The sequence below is a fragment of the Lissotriton helveticus genome, chromosome 7 (assembly GCF_964261635.1).
Source record: "Lissotriton helveticus chromosome 7, aLisHel1.1, whole genome shotgun sequence".
Lineage (NCBI taxonomy): Eukaryota > Metazoa > Chordata > Amphibia > Caudata > Salamandridae > Lissotriton > Lissotriton helveticus.
Genome location: NC_136068.1, coordinates 1,264,386,280 through 1,264,401,739, shown reverse-complemented (window position 1 = coordinate 1,264,401,739; position 15,460 = coordinate 1,264,386,280). Strand labels below are relative to the sequence as shown.

At 45.9% G+C, this 15,460-nt stretch overlaps 1 protein-coding gene across 2 annotated transcripts in view; it reads left to right on the top strand.

The window, feature by feature from the left end:
• The window catches only part of XYLT2 (xylosyltransferase 2), a 165,122-nt gene extending 151,974 nt beyond the window's left edge, over positions 1–13,148 (top strand). For both annotated transcript variants that reach the window (XM_078654466.1, XM_078654465.1), the window contains 3 exons: positions 4,635–4,830; positions 6,336–6,669; positions 7,465–13,148. In XM_078654466.1, coding sequence (XP_078510592.1) covers positions 4,635–4,830; positions 6,336–6,669; positions 7,465–7,787 — 853 coding nt within the window. In that variant the 3' untranslated portion in view covers positions 7,788–13,148. The remainder of the gene's footprint in view (positions 1–4,634; positions 4,831–6,335; positions 6,670–7,464) is intronic.
• Positions 13,149–15,460: the final 2,312 nt, after the last annotated feature.

Genomic DNA, 15,460 nt, shown 5'->3' with positions numbered 1-15,460 from the left:
GATTGGACCCTTTGGAGTCTGTCCAGTAGATACTCAGGGGACCCGAGCAGGAGGGCATTACAGTAGTCCAACCTGCTCAGGATGGTACATCTAACCACTTGGGCACGGGCATGGGGGGGTGAAAGGGGCAGAACCTTCCTAAGTGAGCGAAGGATGGCAAAACAGCTGGCCGATGTTTTCTGTACATGAGTGTCCATACTGAGCCCGTGGTTCAGCATGACTCCTAGGTTGCAGACAAGAGTCCGCAGGTCGTACGGTACAGCCGGATTCCGGGGGCCAGAAATTGTTGGGAAACGGTCGAGGAATCCTTGTTCCAGCGCTGAAAAAGCACTTCAGTTTTCCCGGCATTAAACTGAAGCGAGTTTGCCTTTAACCAGCTTGCCGTGTTCCTTAGGCAGTTATGTAGGACCTTCACAGAGATGGACTCCTCTCCTTCCAAGGAGAGAATCATCTGCGTGTCATCAGCATAATTAACAATTCGAATGCCGAATCCTTTAATGAGCGAGATTAGTGGCCTAAGATATACATTAAAAAGAATAGGGCTGATGGCAGAGCCCTGAGGCACACCATGCAGGACCGGGGAGAAGGGTGATTGAAAAGGAGGCATTGAAACCGCCTGCTGCCTGTCCTGCAGAAAAGAATGGAACCAACTCAATGCCGAGTCTCTCACCCCTGCATCAAACAGCCGCCTCAGCAAGATCTTATGATTAACTGTGTCAAAGGCGGCAGACATATCGAGTAGGAGCAAAAAAGATGCCTGACTTCTGTCTGCCTGCCTTTGAAGTTCATCCATGGCGGTGATGAGGGCTGTTTCGGTCCCATGTGCCTGCCGAAAGCTGAATTGGTCCTCGTCAAGTAGGAGAAGTTGTTCCAGGTGGGTGGAAAGAGTGTTGCTAACCACCCGCTCAACTATCTTGGTGGGGAGTGGCAGCAGTGAAATGGGCCGGTAGTTTTTTTTGATCACTCAGGATCCAAGGAGGGTTTTTTTAGCAGGGGGAGACTAACGCCCGTTTCCAGTGAGCAGGGACGGTACCAGTCACCAGGGATTGATTGCAGATGAGAAGGAGTGGGGGAAAAAGCTCATCTGCAAATTCCTTCCAAATTTTCGGAGGGACCGGGTCCAAAGGTGAACCGGAAACAATCCCTCTCGCTATATTGGAGAATTTTTCATAAGAAAGTGGCAGGAACCTGAGCAATGATCTTTCCAGAGCCAGAGCCGAGTTGGGTGCCAGGTTAACCGGTGGGGCCGGTCCAGATTCAGGGCGAGAGTCACTGTCAAGGGGGATGTCCAGATCTTTAAGAATCAGGTCGATTTTTTCTTTAAAGAATATGGCAAGATTGTCACAAAGATCTTGAGACGGGACAATCACATTCTTGCACGCGTCCGGATTAGTAACGCTATTTAAGATGTTAAAGATACTCCTGGCGTTATTGGAGGTATTACAGATCAAAGAGGAGTAATAATCAGCTTTAGATCTTTTAATGAGATTTTTATAGGCAAGAATCTTAGTTTTCCATATTTCTTTAGAGGATTCATTGTAATCGCGTCTCCATTTCCTCTCTGCTTGTTTACAGTCCAGTTTTACAGTTTTGAGATCGTCGTTGAACCAAGGAGCAGAGTCTCTACCTCTAAAGATGCGATTTTTTAGAGGAGCACGTGAGTCAACGACCGATGAAATACTGGTGTAAAAGGAATTATAGTTTTCATCCACACCTTTGTTTACATCAAAAAGCGACTCCAGGTGGAACAGTTCGCCAGAAGAGTGTAGTCGTGAGAGCGCTTTCCAATCTCTACATTTAATTTCTCTAGTTGGGGCCGGTGCCTTATGTGAATCCAATTTCTTATATAAAAAGAATTTAACTAAGGAGTGGTCTGTCCAGTCCATTGGCAAGGTGTCTCCCATGACCACCAAATCTGGACCCGCAAAGACCATATCCAGAAGGTGGCCAGCTTTGTGGATAGCTGTGGAAATGGGAGACAATGGGAAACATTTAGAGAACATGGAGGGCAAAAATGGAGCGTAGAGGGGAGGGGGGACAGGGAAGGTGAGAAAGAGAGGATAGGGGAAGAGATAACGAGGAGAGACAAAATTAAGTCTGTCTAAAGGCCGACTGGGTAGGTGACGACCAAGGAGGGAGTCCACGGCCCATCTCCCCTATAGCTAAACCAGGTAGCTCCACCGGGCATCAGACAAAATAGTTCAGTCTCAATACATTCAGAGAGGAGAGAAGGAGAGACATAAATAGAGGGAGGATGCAGGAAGAGACGACAAGAGAGACGAAAGGAAGTCTGGCTAAAGACCGACTGGGTAGGTGACGTCCAAGTAGGGAATCCCCGACCTGTCTCCCCTATAGCTAAACCAGGTAGCTCCATCGGGCATCAGACAAAATAGATAGATCTCAAATGACGAGGGAGAATTCACAGGTAGACAGGGTAGGGACTAGTGCCACGATAGGTGAGGGCAGAGGTCAGTAGCAGGAAAGTGGAGAGGAGTACAGCGGGGAGGGGTAGGGGGTAGGTAGTTCGGTAAAAGTTACAGGGGGAAAGTGATACAAGGGAGAGAGGAATGAAATAGGGGGAGGCAGGCAAAGAATGAAAGAGGGAAGAGGTGGGGGAGGGGGTAGGAGACACAGCAAGGAGATGAGGAAGACCAGGCTAGACCTGGAGGTATCAGAGTGCTTTACATGAGAATTAAGACATGTTACAGCGTTACATTAATTAGTTACATTACAGTTTGATCCTTCGCTTTTGAAGAAAAACAATATTGATGGAGGGAGGGAAGGGAACATAACGGGGAGATGAGGAAGAAAACAATGTCTGATGTCCAGATGGCCCCACTGCTCACCTTTGGGGACCACACAGGGCGTAGACCTAAAAACGCCTGACCGATGCCATTTTGAAGATAGGCAACACCACCTAATATGAGATATTGGGCAAACAAAGCAGGGACCGGGAGTGTGAGTATAGGTAAAATGAATGACCCCTCCAAGATGGCCACCATAGTTTGGGAAGGGAGCAGGCCCATTTCTATTTCCATGCTCGGCAGATCCTCCAGATCATGGAAGGGGGCGCCATCTTCGGGATCAGAGGTACATGGCAGTCTAATTATAGCAAAAGGCTATAAACCTACAAAATGGGAGCTCACAAATGCACACTTCAACCCAAAGAGAGTCACAATGACAGACTCGGCTCATGTTGCAGCCACAAATCAGATACGTGTAACACCCATAAAGCCGGCATCACCTTCGAGCAGGGCAGAGCCGGCACGGATCATTAATTTGCATTACGTCAAGCACTTTGTAATATCAGCCATGAAGGCTCTGGATACCATGATGCCCCTCGGGAAGTAATGAACAATTTGTAAAACAAGCCCGGATTCTCCAAAACTAGTTCAGTTAATTAGAAGTTTCTGCTTGACCAGTCCAGACGCAGTCAGTCCAGGCTGCGCACAGATGACAGCAGCCAGTCGGGGCCCGCAGGCCTCGGCGGGGCTGTGTACCTACCGAGCAGCAGGAGCCGGTGCGTCTGCTTGTACTCGTGCTTCTGCTCCTTCAGCCCCCCTGTCGATGTTCTTGCTGACTTTCTTGGCCTCCTTCTCGGCCTCCTTCTCCTCCAGCCGCAGCTTCTCCCATCTCTTGACCTGCTGCTGCTACTTGTCCTTAGGCCGCCGGACTTGTAGAGGAGCTGCTATTGCGAGGGCTAGTCCCTGCCCTCAGGGGGCCCGCAGCCGCCGCCCCTCCATTCTTCACGGGCAGCCAGTGGTACCCGCCGCTCTCTTGAGTCACGCATATCTGCAGCTCACCACGTCTATATACTTTTGAGGCACTGTGTCGCATCATGGGATCATGCTTTGTCAAGCCTCGGCGTATCTGCATCTTGTGCCAACGGCCGATCATTCCGGAGCCGCCCGCCATTTTGCGCTGAGATCCGGTGAACCACTGCGCCGTAGCCCATTGTCTCTCTCCAATAGTAGGCCTTTCGCACAGGTTGATTGGTATCTTTTCTAATGAAGTACCATTTTTTTCTTCGACAGCGTTACCATTGTGTAAAAAAAAAAAAACAACCCACAAAGTAATTGAAGCAATGCTAACACAAAATGTGCTGCATTACCCTGTATAGTTTCCTTTTCTTGCCGCATAATTTGGTCCTCCCCTGCCGCAGAATTCCAGGGGCCCTGGTTAGAGCTTTGACTGCACATTGATCCTATTGATCATTACTTACTGCGTCCCCTTGTATTGGAGTTTGTATTCCATATCACCAATGTAACTTTTCACTGCTTACCTTTACTATCAAGAGAGAGTAGTAAAGTACCCAAAGAAAGTAACTAGGATATGCATTTGAACTTCATTAGTACGTGTGGCTGCGTAGCACTGGGGGTGAAGGGCAGTGCCTCATCACAATGTTTTTCAGCACTCCAGTGAAAATGTCCTCACCAGTGCCAATATTAATCTGTTCAGGGGTTTTAATTTTATTCACCTTAGAAGAATGAGCTACCTAGTGGGCCATCCAGCATTAGAACATGAGAACTTGGGGTTACACACAGATCTCAGCATAAATGAATGTCTCTTGTGTCCTGCAGGAAGCCTTTTCTTTCCATCTTGACCTCCCTGTTTCTGTCACTCTGATTCCTCAGGTACAAGGCCATGGGTTTTCCCTCCAGTGTGCAGCTGTATTTCTATGATGACCATTTCCAGGGCTACCTACTGATGCAGGAGGCTGAGAATGTCGCCACTGGTCAGACGGAGGCGCTAGAGATGTGGCTGATGCCTAAAGGGATGCTGAAGATTTCTGGTCACACTGGCCCAGCTACCCGACTACTGAGTTTGGAGGTATATTTCTGTGAAACATCTGTATTCCAACCAAATGATACCCATCCCCCCTAGTGCGTCAAAGAAAGTCACTGTCACTGTGTTTTTAGGATTCAGCGACCCCCAGGAAGGAATGTTAGGTATCCTCAACCATGGACATGGTCCAATAGAAATGAGATGTCAGTATGACCCACAATGTTCTTTCTGTCTTCTTCACACCCCCATCAGCTTCCATGTTCATCCATCTCCTGCCCTTTCACGCTTTCTCCTTGATCAATAGAAGCCACTTGTGAGGACCAAGTCGCAAATTCATAAAACAGTTTCCCGTCCAGAAATATGCTGCTGCATGACGTATTTCGAAAAGCTATTGCAGCATTGAATTCAGGGATCATCACTTCTTCTGAGACCGTCTCAGGGCTAGGTCACAGACTCACCGTGCAGGCTCGGGAGCATCCCCATATATTTGCACGAGTGGAGTTGAGCCAAAGCAAGTTTGGGTGGAGGACCATTCATCATTGTGTACAGCCTCCACAACAATGTACTCAACTAGAGACTTCACTTCAACTATTCTTCCTTTGAAAGCTGAGAAACTAAACTGAATTGGAGTCAGAAATGCTGTTGGTGGTAAATGGAGAAAAAAAATCACACGTGAATTACAGGCATACTTGAATGTCTTGGTACCAACCTACGTTGTTGAGTTGTAGTTCAGCCCATCAAACACCGATGCCTTTTCAGGCTGCCTTATGGTAAGAAAAGCTGCATATTGAACAGTTTAAAGTTTAGCGAAATGCCACTGAAAGTTGCTTTTCATTGGTAATACACAATTCTATGAGGTGGGAACACCTGTAAGACCCTTTCTGTGTACCCATCCCTGAAAAAAACTATTAAATGATATCCCCCTCATTTGTCTCTTTTTCTTTATTTTTACTCTTTCCTTCCCTCCCTCCCAAATCAGTGGGCAGTGTTCAGGATGAATGTTAGTCAAGAAGTAGTCCGGTGCATACTTGTACTTCAGGCCAATGTACAGCCATTCTTGGCAGCAGGGTGTGCCACCCGTTTTCTGCCGCAGAGGGGAAAAGAAGTAAGCTTTCCTTACGAAAAGCTTTTAAATGTTGTTTAAAAGGTGTTTTTTTTCCAGTAACGAGCTGGTTCTCTGAACCCTCCGACAGGGCAGCCCCTTTTTTCTGTTCCACCACCCACTTCTCGATCCATTTTATACTTTCCTATTATGACTTGTGCTCTTTTAGCACATACACCTAAGTGCCTTCACTTTGTGCCCTAAGGTTGCAATTCAATTAACCATATGCATTCTCTTCCATGCCCCAAAAGGGATATTCGGTTAGCCCCCGATAACCCTCTCGGCTCATACCATTACTTATGCCATATAACAACCATTTTATTTATTTTTCCCCAACCAGACTGTAAGCTCTTGGTTCCGTCACTTTGCCTGGCTGCTCCAGGCTTCCCCACCTCTCCCAATCTCGATGAAACTCTAACTCCTAGCTTGTTTAATTTTTTTCTTACAGGTTGCAACAGAGTGGGATCCAAAAGAGAGAATCTTCCGGAATTTTGGTGGGCTTATGGGGCCCTTTGACGAGCCTGTGGCCATGCAGAAGTGGTCTCGAGGTGCCAACCTTACAGTGACGGTGGTTTGGGTGGACCCCACGTACATTGTGGCTGCGTCCTATGACATCACTGTGGATGTGGAGGCAGAGTTCACACAGTATAAGCCGTCTCTGAGTCTTCCGCTGCGGCCTGGTGTCTGGAGCGTTCGCATCCTGCATTTCTGGGAGCCTGTAGGGGAAAGTCAGTTTCTAGTAGCACCCCTGAACTTCTATCGGAAGGAACCTATAAAAAAAGGTGAGGGCTCATCAAGGTTTGGCGCGGGCACCTTGGGCAACTCCTCATTTTTACTGAGTTCCATTTGACTTTGATTTACTAGCATAGTAGAAATGCTGCAAGCCATTTCTGATACAGATGTTAGTTGCAGCATAGGTCTGCAGAAGCTGGTGGTTTTTTAAAGCGGTATTACAATCACACGTGGCTCTTTGAAGGTCAGATGCACTTCTCAACACTTGAGCATTACTATGTCAATATTACCTAAGAAGGCTCATCAGTATCTAGATACCATTGTATATTCTACAGAGGCTGGCGGGTTTGTTGTCTATGGTGTCTCATGGTCTTGTACGGTATTATTTACTACCGAGGCTTGTGGTTATGAAGGATGTTACTCCAATGTGCTTCTTGGTTTTGCGTACTAGCGGTTGATGTAGGGCCTGATGTATCAAATGGTTTTCCCTGTTATTTGTATTTGAGAAGTTCCTATCAAAATGTAATTTGACCAGCACAGAGCATGGAAGTTGTCTCATCTACAAGGCTATCGCCCCACCACACGCACAGCATACCGACTGAGCATGGCTTGGTTACTCAAGGATTTGGGAAACATTAACTTTTCGGTGAGGACACGGGGACGCAGCTGTGCTTGTGTGGACACACATTGATATCGACATGTATTTAAATGAGGTTGTGATTTGTGTTCTCATCTGTTGCTTTAATTAAAACACGCACATCTAGAAATCTAAAATTGTCCTTCACTGTATAGTGTTCTTGGTGGAGAAGAGGTGTTAATAACCTGTTACCTTTTCGTCATTGCAGGCGATAGCAGCTGGCTGCACGCAGGACCTCCTCGCAATGAGTATATGGACCAGAGTTTCCAGGGGCTCAGTGGAGTCCTGAACCTGCCCCGGAGGGACATGGCCGAGCAGGATTCAAAGCACAAAGCAGAGCTACTGGGCCGAGCCCTGGAGGACTGGACGGACGATTGTGTGGGCAGTTTCTGGTCTGTGGCCAACCTGTGCACATCGGGGCTGTCCAGCTGCTCCTTACTGCCTCCCTGTATTGAATCCAGCTGGAGCAGCCTCTCCCCGGACCCCAAATCTGAACTTGGTTCTGTTAAGGCTGACGGCCGCCTGAGGTAGCACAGTGCCGGGGGATGTCTGACTTGTCGAGAGACTGTTCCTGGCGATTGCCCATGGCTTTTGTTAGCTTGTGTCTTCTCCCCATGAACAGGAATTGAAGCTGTGCCCTTGTGGATGCTGCTCATGGGCGGCTTCGGGTTGAGGCGCACGTGCTGGCTCACGAGCCTGCCTAATCCGTAGTGCACAGTAGCTTTTGGATGGACCAGACCAACACTGGGGCAGAGAGAATTGTTTATCACAGAACAAACTGTGTGCGTTCCAGCAAGGGCAGGTACCGACAGCTGGAGCCCACAGGCATTAATGGGAGTTTTGACATGCCCAAGGGAAGGTCAGCTTAAGAGCGCCCTAATTCCGTACACTTCCAGAGTAACTTGCTAGCAGGATCAAGCCATACCAAAGGCAGTGGCTCTCCAAGGACGCTAGAGGAGCATCAAAACTCCAAACAGCAAGGCTTGGTGATGGCTTTCATGTGTCTTACTTTTTCATCTTTCATGGTACCTGTAAATTATGTGCAATATTTGTGGAGGATGTGGGGTGATGGCTGAATGTGGAGGTAAGTGAGAGTGCATCATGAGACAGTGAAAGATGGGGAGGAAATGAGAACAGTGACAGAAGAGAGCACCATGGTAGGAAGAAAATGTGAAATTAAGAATGAGTACATGGGTGAAGGACGAGGGGTGATCATCATAGAACTGGAAGTGACCGAATGGAGACAAAGTGAGCACAAGAGAGGTGAGCGAGCTACGACTAGGCAAAGGGGACCTCATTGAAGAGTGCGAAACTCGAGGATCTGACTAAGCTAAAGCCCATGGATTGAGCAGTAAGATCAATATTTTAATGAGGGGTGGGGGTAAGTGCAGGGGAAGAGAGCGTGAGAAACGAGCAGAGGCGAGAATGGTGTAGAGAATGTAGGAGGAAGTGGATGACTATGAGGAAGGATGATTGAAAAGTACCAAGAGTAGGAGGTGGTGATCATGAAGAAAGAATGGATAAGCAAGTGTGGTGAGGAGGAGGGAGTGTAGTTGGTTATCATACTCTTAGATGGAAAGTGAGATCACTGGAGGAGAATGAGTTAGAAGAGTAGAGAATGTCATTGAAACTGTTATGATCTTGCTTATTCTGTCTCATTTCATATCTTGAGCGGGACAGTGTTAAAGGGGTATAATGTATCGGTCTTTTTACACTCGATCGTTTTTCAATGTTTCTGTCTCATTACAAGATTTGTCTCTTGTTGGACAGTGTTTTAAGAAAGGCATCTCGCTTCGGATGCAGAAGCACAACCACTAGTATCTGCTGAACACGGGCATCACCACTGCTGTTTGCCGGACTAAACAGCACAAAAATGGATGCCTGCTCTACAGAGGCGGTTCCAGCAGCAATGTCTGTCTGGCATAAGCAGAGCAACCACTAATGTCAGACTCAGACAGTGCAGCTGCTCATTTCTGCTGGACCTAGGCTGCACAGCAGCTGCAAGATGTATGATGAACACAGGCAGTGCAGCCATTGTGCCTAAGGGATGTGGGCGATACATACAGCCACGCCTGCTGGATCTAGTTGGCGCAACCACTAATCTATGAACACAGCCCATTCAACCACTAAAAGTGCCAACTAAGCAGAGGCAGTCTGCCCTAAAAAGTCTACAATTACCAGACAAAAAAAGTGTCTGTCAGCTAATGTCTACTGGATGAAAGCATTGCAGATATTAAATTATATGGTGGAAACAGGCAGTCGATTTACTAATGCTGGTCTGTGGGGCACTGGTTCTTACTGTTTGCTGGACATATATGGTGCAACCGTAAATGTGTGCAGACATACACATTAAATTGCTGATGTCCGCTGGACACAGCCATCATAGCCATTTGAATTGGTAATGTCTTGTGGATGCTGGCAGACAAACAGCTAAAGTATGCTGTACAAAGGCTGTTCAACCACTAAACTCTGCTGAATACAGACACTGCATGTCTTTTGGACCCATGTAGTGCAAACCGGTCTGCTAGATAAAAATGCCACCACCATTTAATTCTCCTGTACGCAAGTGTTGCGGTTTCTAATGATCCTAAAGGGTACACGTGCTTGGTACAGCCCTTCTAACTAAGGGGCCCATTATGATGTTGGGTGGATTGCCTCCGCCAGGCGACCGCGGCGGAAAGGGAATAATATGGTGGCGGTGTCCAATGGACACCGCCAGCCATATTACAATGGTGGGTGTAAGGGACCTTTCCGCGGCGGCAATGCCGCCACTGAAAGGCAGGCGGTGTGTGCTGTGGGGGCCCCCCAGGTGAAGGCAGAGGTGGGGGATCCCAGGAGGGGTACCTATGGTACCCCCCCCCCCCCAAATTTGCATATGCAAAGCGGCAGGCACAGCGCGGTGCCTGACGTTTTGCATATGCAAATGCATTCAGAAATGTTTAGCATTGTGGCGGGCAGTGCAGAGTGCACCGCCCGCCACAATGCTAAACATGTAGGATGTGCCCGCCACTGTGGTGGGCACATCCTAATTCCCCCTGCGGGACCCCTGCCCTTATGGCGGGCGGTCCCGTTCTCCGTTAGGGTGGCGGACGGACCATCCTAATGTGCCCCTAAGTGTCTGCTGTGCATGGGCAAAGCCAGCACTTATGTCTACAGGTCAATGTAATCACTCATTTTCTGCTGAATTGTGTGCTGGACTCCAGTAGGGCTGCCACTACAGGCAGAGCCATGATTGAATAATCAGGTGGGCGCCCCAGAAAAAGCAGCTGAAAAGCCTTCTTGAATCCGGTACTGTAGCAGCTTTATAGTCTGCTGAACGTGGTCAGCGGAAGCTTACGTCCCTGTGGTGGACAGGCACTGAGTACTACAGTACTTGCTGAAAACAAGCAAGTGATTGCTGGACACTGGTACCAGAACGAATGGACAAATCATGTCCTGCAACTCACCGCTGAGATCTGTAACTTCAGGATCCTTTCTGTCGTTAGTAGGTAGTTTCATTGCGATGATCAGGGGGTTAGGTTTGGCGTCCCTCCTCGCTAGAAACATTCTTCATAGCTGAAATGTTTTTTTAGCCCTTCAGTATGTTCTGGTAACGGTCACAAAGACCATCCAAAGTTGTTGTTTTTTTCTTTTCATTTTGAGCTGTTTTTACATTGAAGCATTTGTGGGTGAGGCAAAGCGCTTTGAAGACAACCAAAGTAGCTAAGATGGAGTCTCATGGCTTATTTTCGTTTTCCCACCAAACTAAGACATAGTCGCCTGGGAGACAGGAGTCTTGATATTTTGAGAGATCTAGGAAGTTTGTGTAGTCTCATCTGGTGTTACAGATAGTTCACGTTAAGTCAGTCTTTGTTGTATCTACTTAAGTAAGATGGTCTAGGGACTAATGTCACCTGAACACAAGACACTGCGCCACAGAACTTTTTTTCGGCAATATGCAGCACAAAAGCCTGTTAGCAAATACTGAAAATTTTAGCCAACGACTTTGAGATTTTTATTTTAAAACTTATTGCACGTACATCGAAAAGAAAATGTGCCCAGCTTGTGGTCTTTTCTCTGGGATGTCTCCGATGTCCTCCTTCTAAGGAACGTTTTCTGGTCATTAAATCATTTTGTGACACATTATGCAAGGTCTAAATGCAATCATGAGCGCCATTCTGTCTCCTGGTTGGGAAAGATAAGTGCACTCAAACCAGTCATTGAAGCGTCTGTGTGTTTATGAGAGAGAGCGAGACAGAGACAGAATATAAACATACCCAATGAAACAACGGCGGACCTCTAGTTCCGCACCTCACGCCAGTTCCAGTCTGTAATATCGCAGCGCAGACAGTCCCAACACCAGCTATTAATTGGCGCTTCTGTGCTCCAGATCAAGAGTTGTGGTTGGTGAAAAAGGGGGTGCGCAGCTCATAAAGTCCAATAATCCAGTTGTAGTGTTAAAATATATTTCTTAATTTCAAATTTTAAGATTTTGTAAACAAAGACATTTGGCCAACTCGTTTCTTTCCCTCACTGGGAAGTTCCTCTGTGCCAAACAAAAAAATGTAGGTTTTGGTCTGTATCCGTCAAATATACGATTCAATATGCAACGCAATCCTATCAAATCACTTCCCAAACAGGTAACAAGTATTTGAACATGATGTCTTAAAATCCTATAACACCAAAGCTAATGTTGCTTGTCTAAAACCGGAGTGAGTGGTGGTCCAGTATGATGCGCTGGAACCGACTGAAGAACTGGCAGGTATGATAATCCTGCATGGGAAAATCTGAAGGTGACGATTCACTACAACTGGATTATTGGACTTTATGAGCTGTGCACCCCCTTTTTCACAAACCAGAATATATATACACTTACATATATAAATCTACACAAGGAATGTAATCAAAACATTCCAACAATTCACTTCTCACTTCTTGGTGTTCCTCAGTGTTACACTATGCCCAAATGTGGGTCCGGTGCTCACTGTGCCACTGGAACCAAACTGCACCATACTGGTGAGGTCCAGTTAGGCCGTGACTGGCCGGGGTTACTTGTCTTCTAGTTCAAAGGGGGCCTGGCGTGATAGTTCATACTAGACAGTTCCAGTGAAAGCAGGAAAAAGGCAGATTTCCGTATGGCTGGTTCCTGTCTGTGGTGGCAACAAAGAATGGATTGGGATGCTGATCCAAGTAATTAGCAGTGGCTGAGATTAGTTCAAGCATAACCCAGTACTATTTTTGTATTCATATTAAAAAATCCGAACATAAATCTGAAAACCCCAACGACGTGTGTTATATCACTATCTATGAATCCATAAATGAAGCTGTTGAGACTGGCTAAAGTCTGTACGTGTGTTCTGGCCATGACAAACAACGTTCTTGCTTCGTTAAGTGTAATATGAGATGAAGTAGCCTGTGCCACTCACACCAGACACCCAAACCTCTAAGTAATCTCTCACTAACTGAACTTAATACCGCGGAAATGGTTTACCTGGATCAGTGACTCCTTAGGGTTTTCGTTCTGCCTATGTGAAAAGAGGAGCGGCATCCTGTTTGGCACCTTCGCTCAAGCTTTGGGATTCACTAATGGGAAACCTAAAGTTAGGATGGGAGTGTCTTACATGATGTGGCCTTGATTGGGGTTTTTCTAGCTCCTGGGAGTAGGATACTGGTGCAATGGGCTCGTCCCTTCAAGTTTGTTCCGTGACAGAAGAACGGTTGCATTTTTTAAAACGTTTTCTTCCATTAGGTCAACAACTTTTGGCGCCTCATTTTTTTGCTGTAAACACAAACAAGTATTTTATCTCAATTGTTTAACGTCGGTCTTCGTTTTTATGGAGAATCTGCCCATGGCTTAACTTTTTGTGAAGTTCTGTTCTTGTGACAAGAAAATAAATCAATGATGAACCTTCACACTCTGCATAATGTGTCTTCCAGGCGCTCATCTTTATGCAGGGAGATATCCAGGAGCCCTCCCAAGATTGTGTTGGGATTAGATTGGGATGCAAACTGGAGGATTTCAGAAGAAGCAGTAAATCTGAAGGACCAGGTCTAACTACATTTCAGGGCAAGCTACCACCACGCCCCAATAAAATACAGTTTCCTCAATAGGACAGATATGAGAAACTGTGCCAAAATCAAGAGTACTAAGATAAAACAAATGATTAAATAGAAAAAAAAACGTTAAAACATTTACCACTATAGTTATTGTGCTGTGCTATTATTTTATATAAACATTTTAAAAAACGGACTAGACCTTATCTGGAAAGCTGCAGGAACTCAAAGGTCCTCTACCAGGAGGCTGATCAAGCAGAGGAGTTTGGAAGAAATGTCTTCACCACCATCTCTGTCCATATCTGCAGAAGTGAGCTTTTGTCTCTGTATATTGGGTAACGTTTGTTGCATGGTTGTGCAGAGGTTGCAGATGGGTAGTGAGGAACAGCGTGCACTGATTAATAGTGGCTAAAACGACTTAAAAGCAGACTATAGGCAAAACTCCTCTGTCATAATTGCAATTTGATTGTTGTTTCGGAATGAAGCAACATCGGATGGCAAGAGAGCCTACATTATAGTCCTTGGTTGGTTTTTAGATTATAGAAACGAAAGAAGGGCTATAACAAAGGCTTCCTTGCCACCCGAACTTCATATCACACAGAAAAACTCGAATCCAATGAAGTTGATGGAGCCTTTATTACAGACTAATTTTTGTTTTGACTTCACCATTGAGAAGACGCCCCAAAGGTAGGGGCTGGTAGGAAGAGTGTTGGGGCATGGGAGAGGGGCAGGTAGGAGGAATTAGAGGGAGGTCCTGTAGGAATGAAGAGCAACACAGACCCAAAAATAAAGCGGGAACCGTGGCCCCTACCCTTGAAAATAGTTCACCTCTTTAAAAAATAAATAATTAAACCCAGAAATAAAAAAGTGTTACTTTGAAGTTGTTTACGTTAAAAACGAGATGTAACATTAAATTTGTAATTATTTGGTTTTAATGACTTACATTTGAACATGTCTGCATTTGGAATTGGATTTCATTTGCTAAGCTGTTGTTCGCCAGAATAGGCAGTTTGGTACTAAAACGGTAAGCAAGCACTAAAAATGAAGAAAAGACAAAGCAATGGAAAAATAATTTATATAGCCCTTATTAAAGCTAGATGGATAGAATAGTGTTGATGTGCTGAGGGAAATATTCCAAAGTATAGGGTCAGGTAAACAGATGTCATGGTGATCAGAGCTAGAGCATTTGACGCGAGATATTGAAAGCCGCATTTGAGAATTGGTACAAACTGCGTTATTGTGCGTGAACCGCTAGCCAAGTGGTGACTTTTCTGTTTTATTAAAAAAACATGCTAACTGTAAGGCAGAGGATCTTAAATATTGTTCTTTGTTTCACTGGTAACCTGTGGAGATTGATTCTTTCCTGGGTAACCTACTCATTTTTTATTTCAGGGTAGCAGACCAACAACATGTTTGATTCTTGGAGTCTGAGGGAATTTATATAGCCCAAAATAAATGATGTTGCAATAATCAAATTTGGTAAGGGTACAGGCTGAGACCACCTGTGCACAGAGTTGGTGATGCAAAAAAGAAGGATTTCTTCAGCTGCTTCAGAAAATAAACATAAGGTTGTTGCTGCTTTAGTCTGAGTTTGAAAGGATAGTTGCAAGTCAATGAAGACTCTTTGGGATTCGACCTTGTGTATGGTACAGCGAGTGGGCTGGTCATTTCCATACATACAGGCCAGAGAGTGTTTCGCCATCACTTTGTTGTTGCCAATTCATAACTATGATTTGTTAGCATTGCGTTTGAGCACATTAGATGTCATTCAGCACTAGGCTTCTGTGAGACAGGTGCTCAGTTTAACTATTGTATGGGGACCTTGACGATCTAGGGGTACTACAATTTTAGCATGATAAGAGTAAAGGATAGCAATGCAACCAAAGTGCGAGATACTTTGGGCTTAAGGATGAACGTAGATGGTAAATAACATTGGCACCCTGCAACTGACCGGTAGGGAGTGATGAGTAAAATAGACATACCACAGCCTGCGTCCTTTCTTCCAGAAAGGAAGCAAGCCATGCTAGAACAGAGCCAGTAAACCCTGCCTCCACAAAGCTGTAAGAGAGTAAAACTGTAGTGGCAGAGATCGTCCGGAGAGCCTTAGAATGGATGGAACTTATTTATGGTTGGTGGGAGTAAAGCTGGACAAGTGTGTCAAGGAGTGGGAG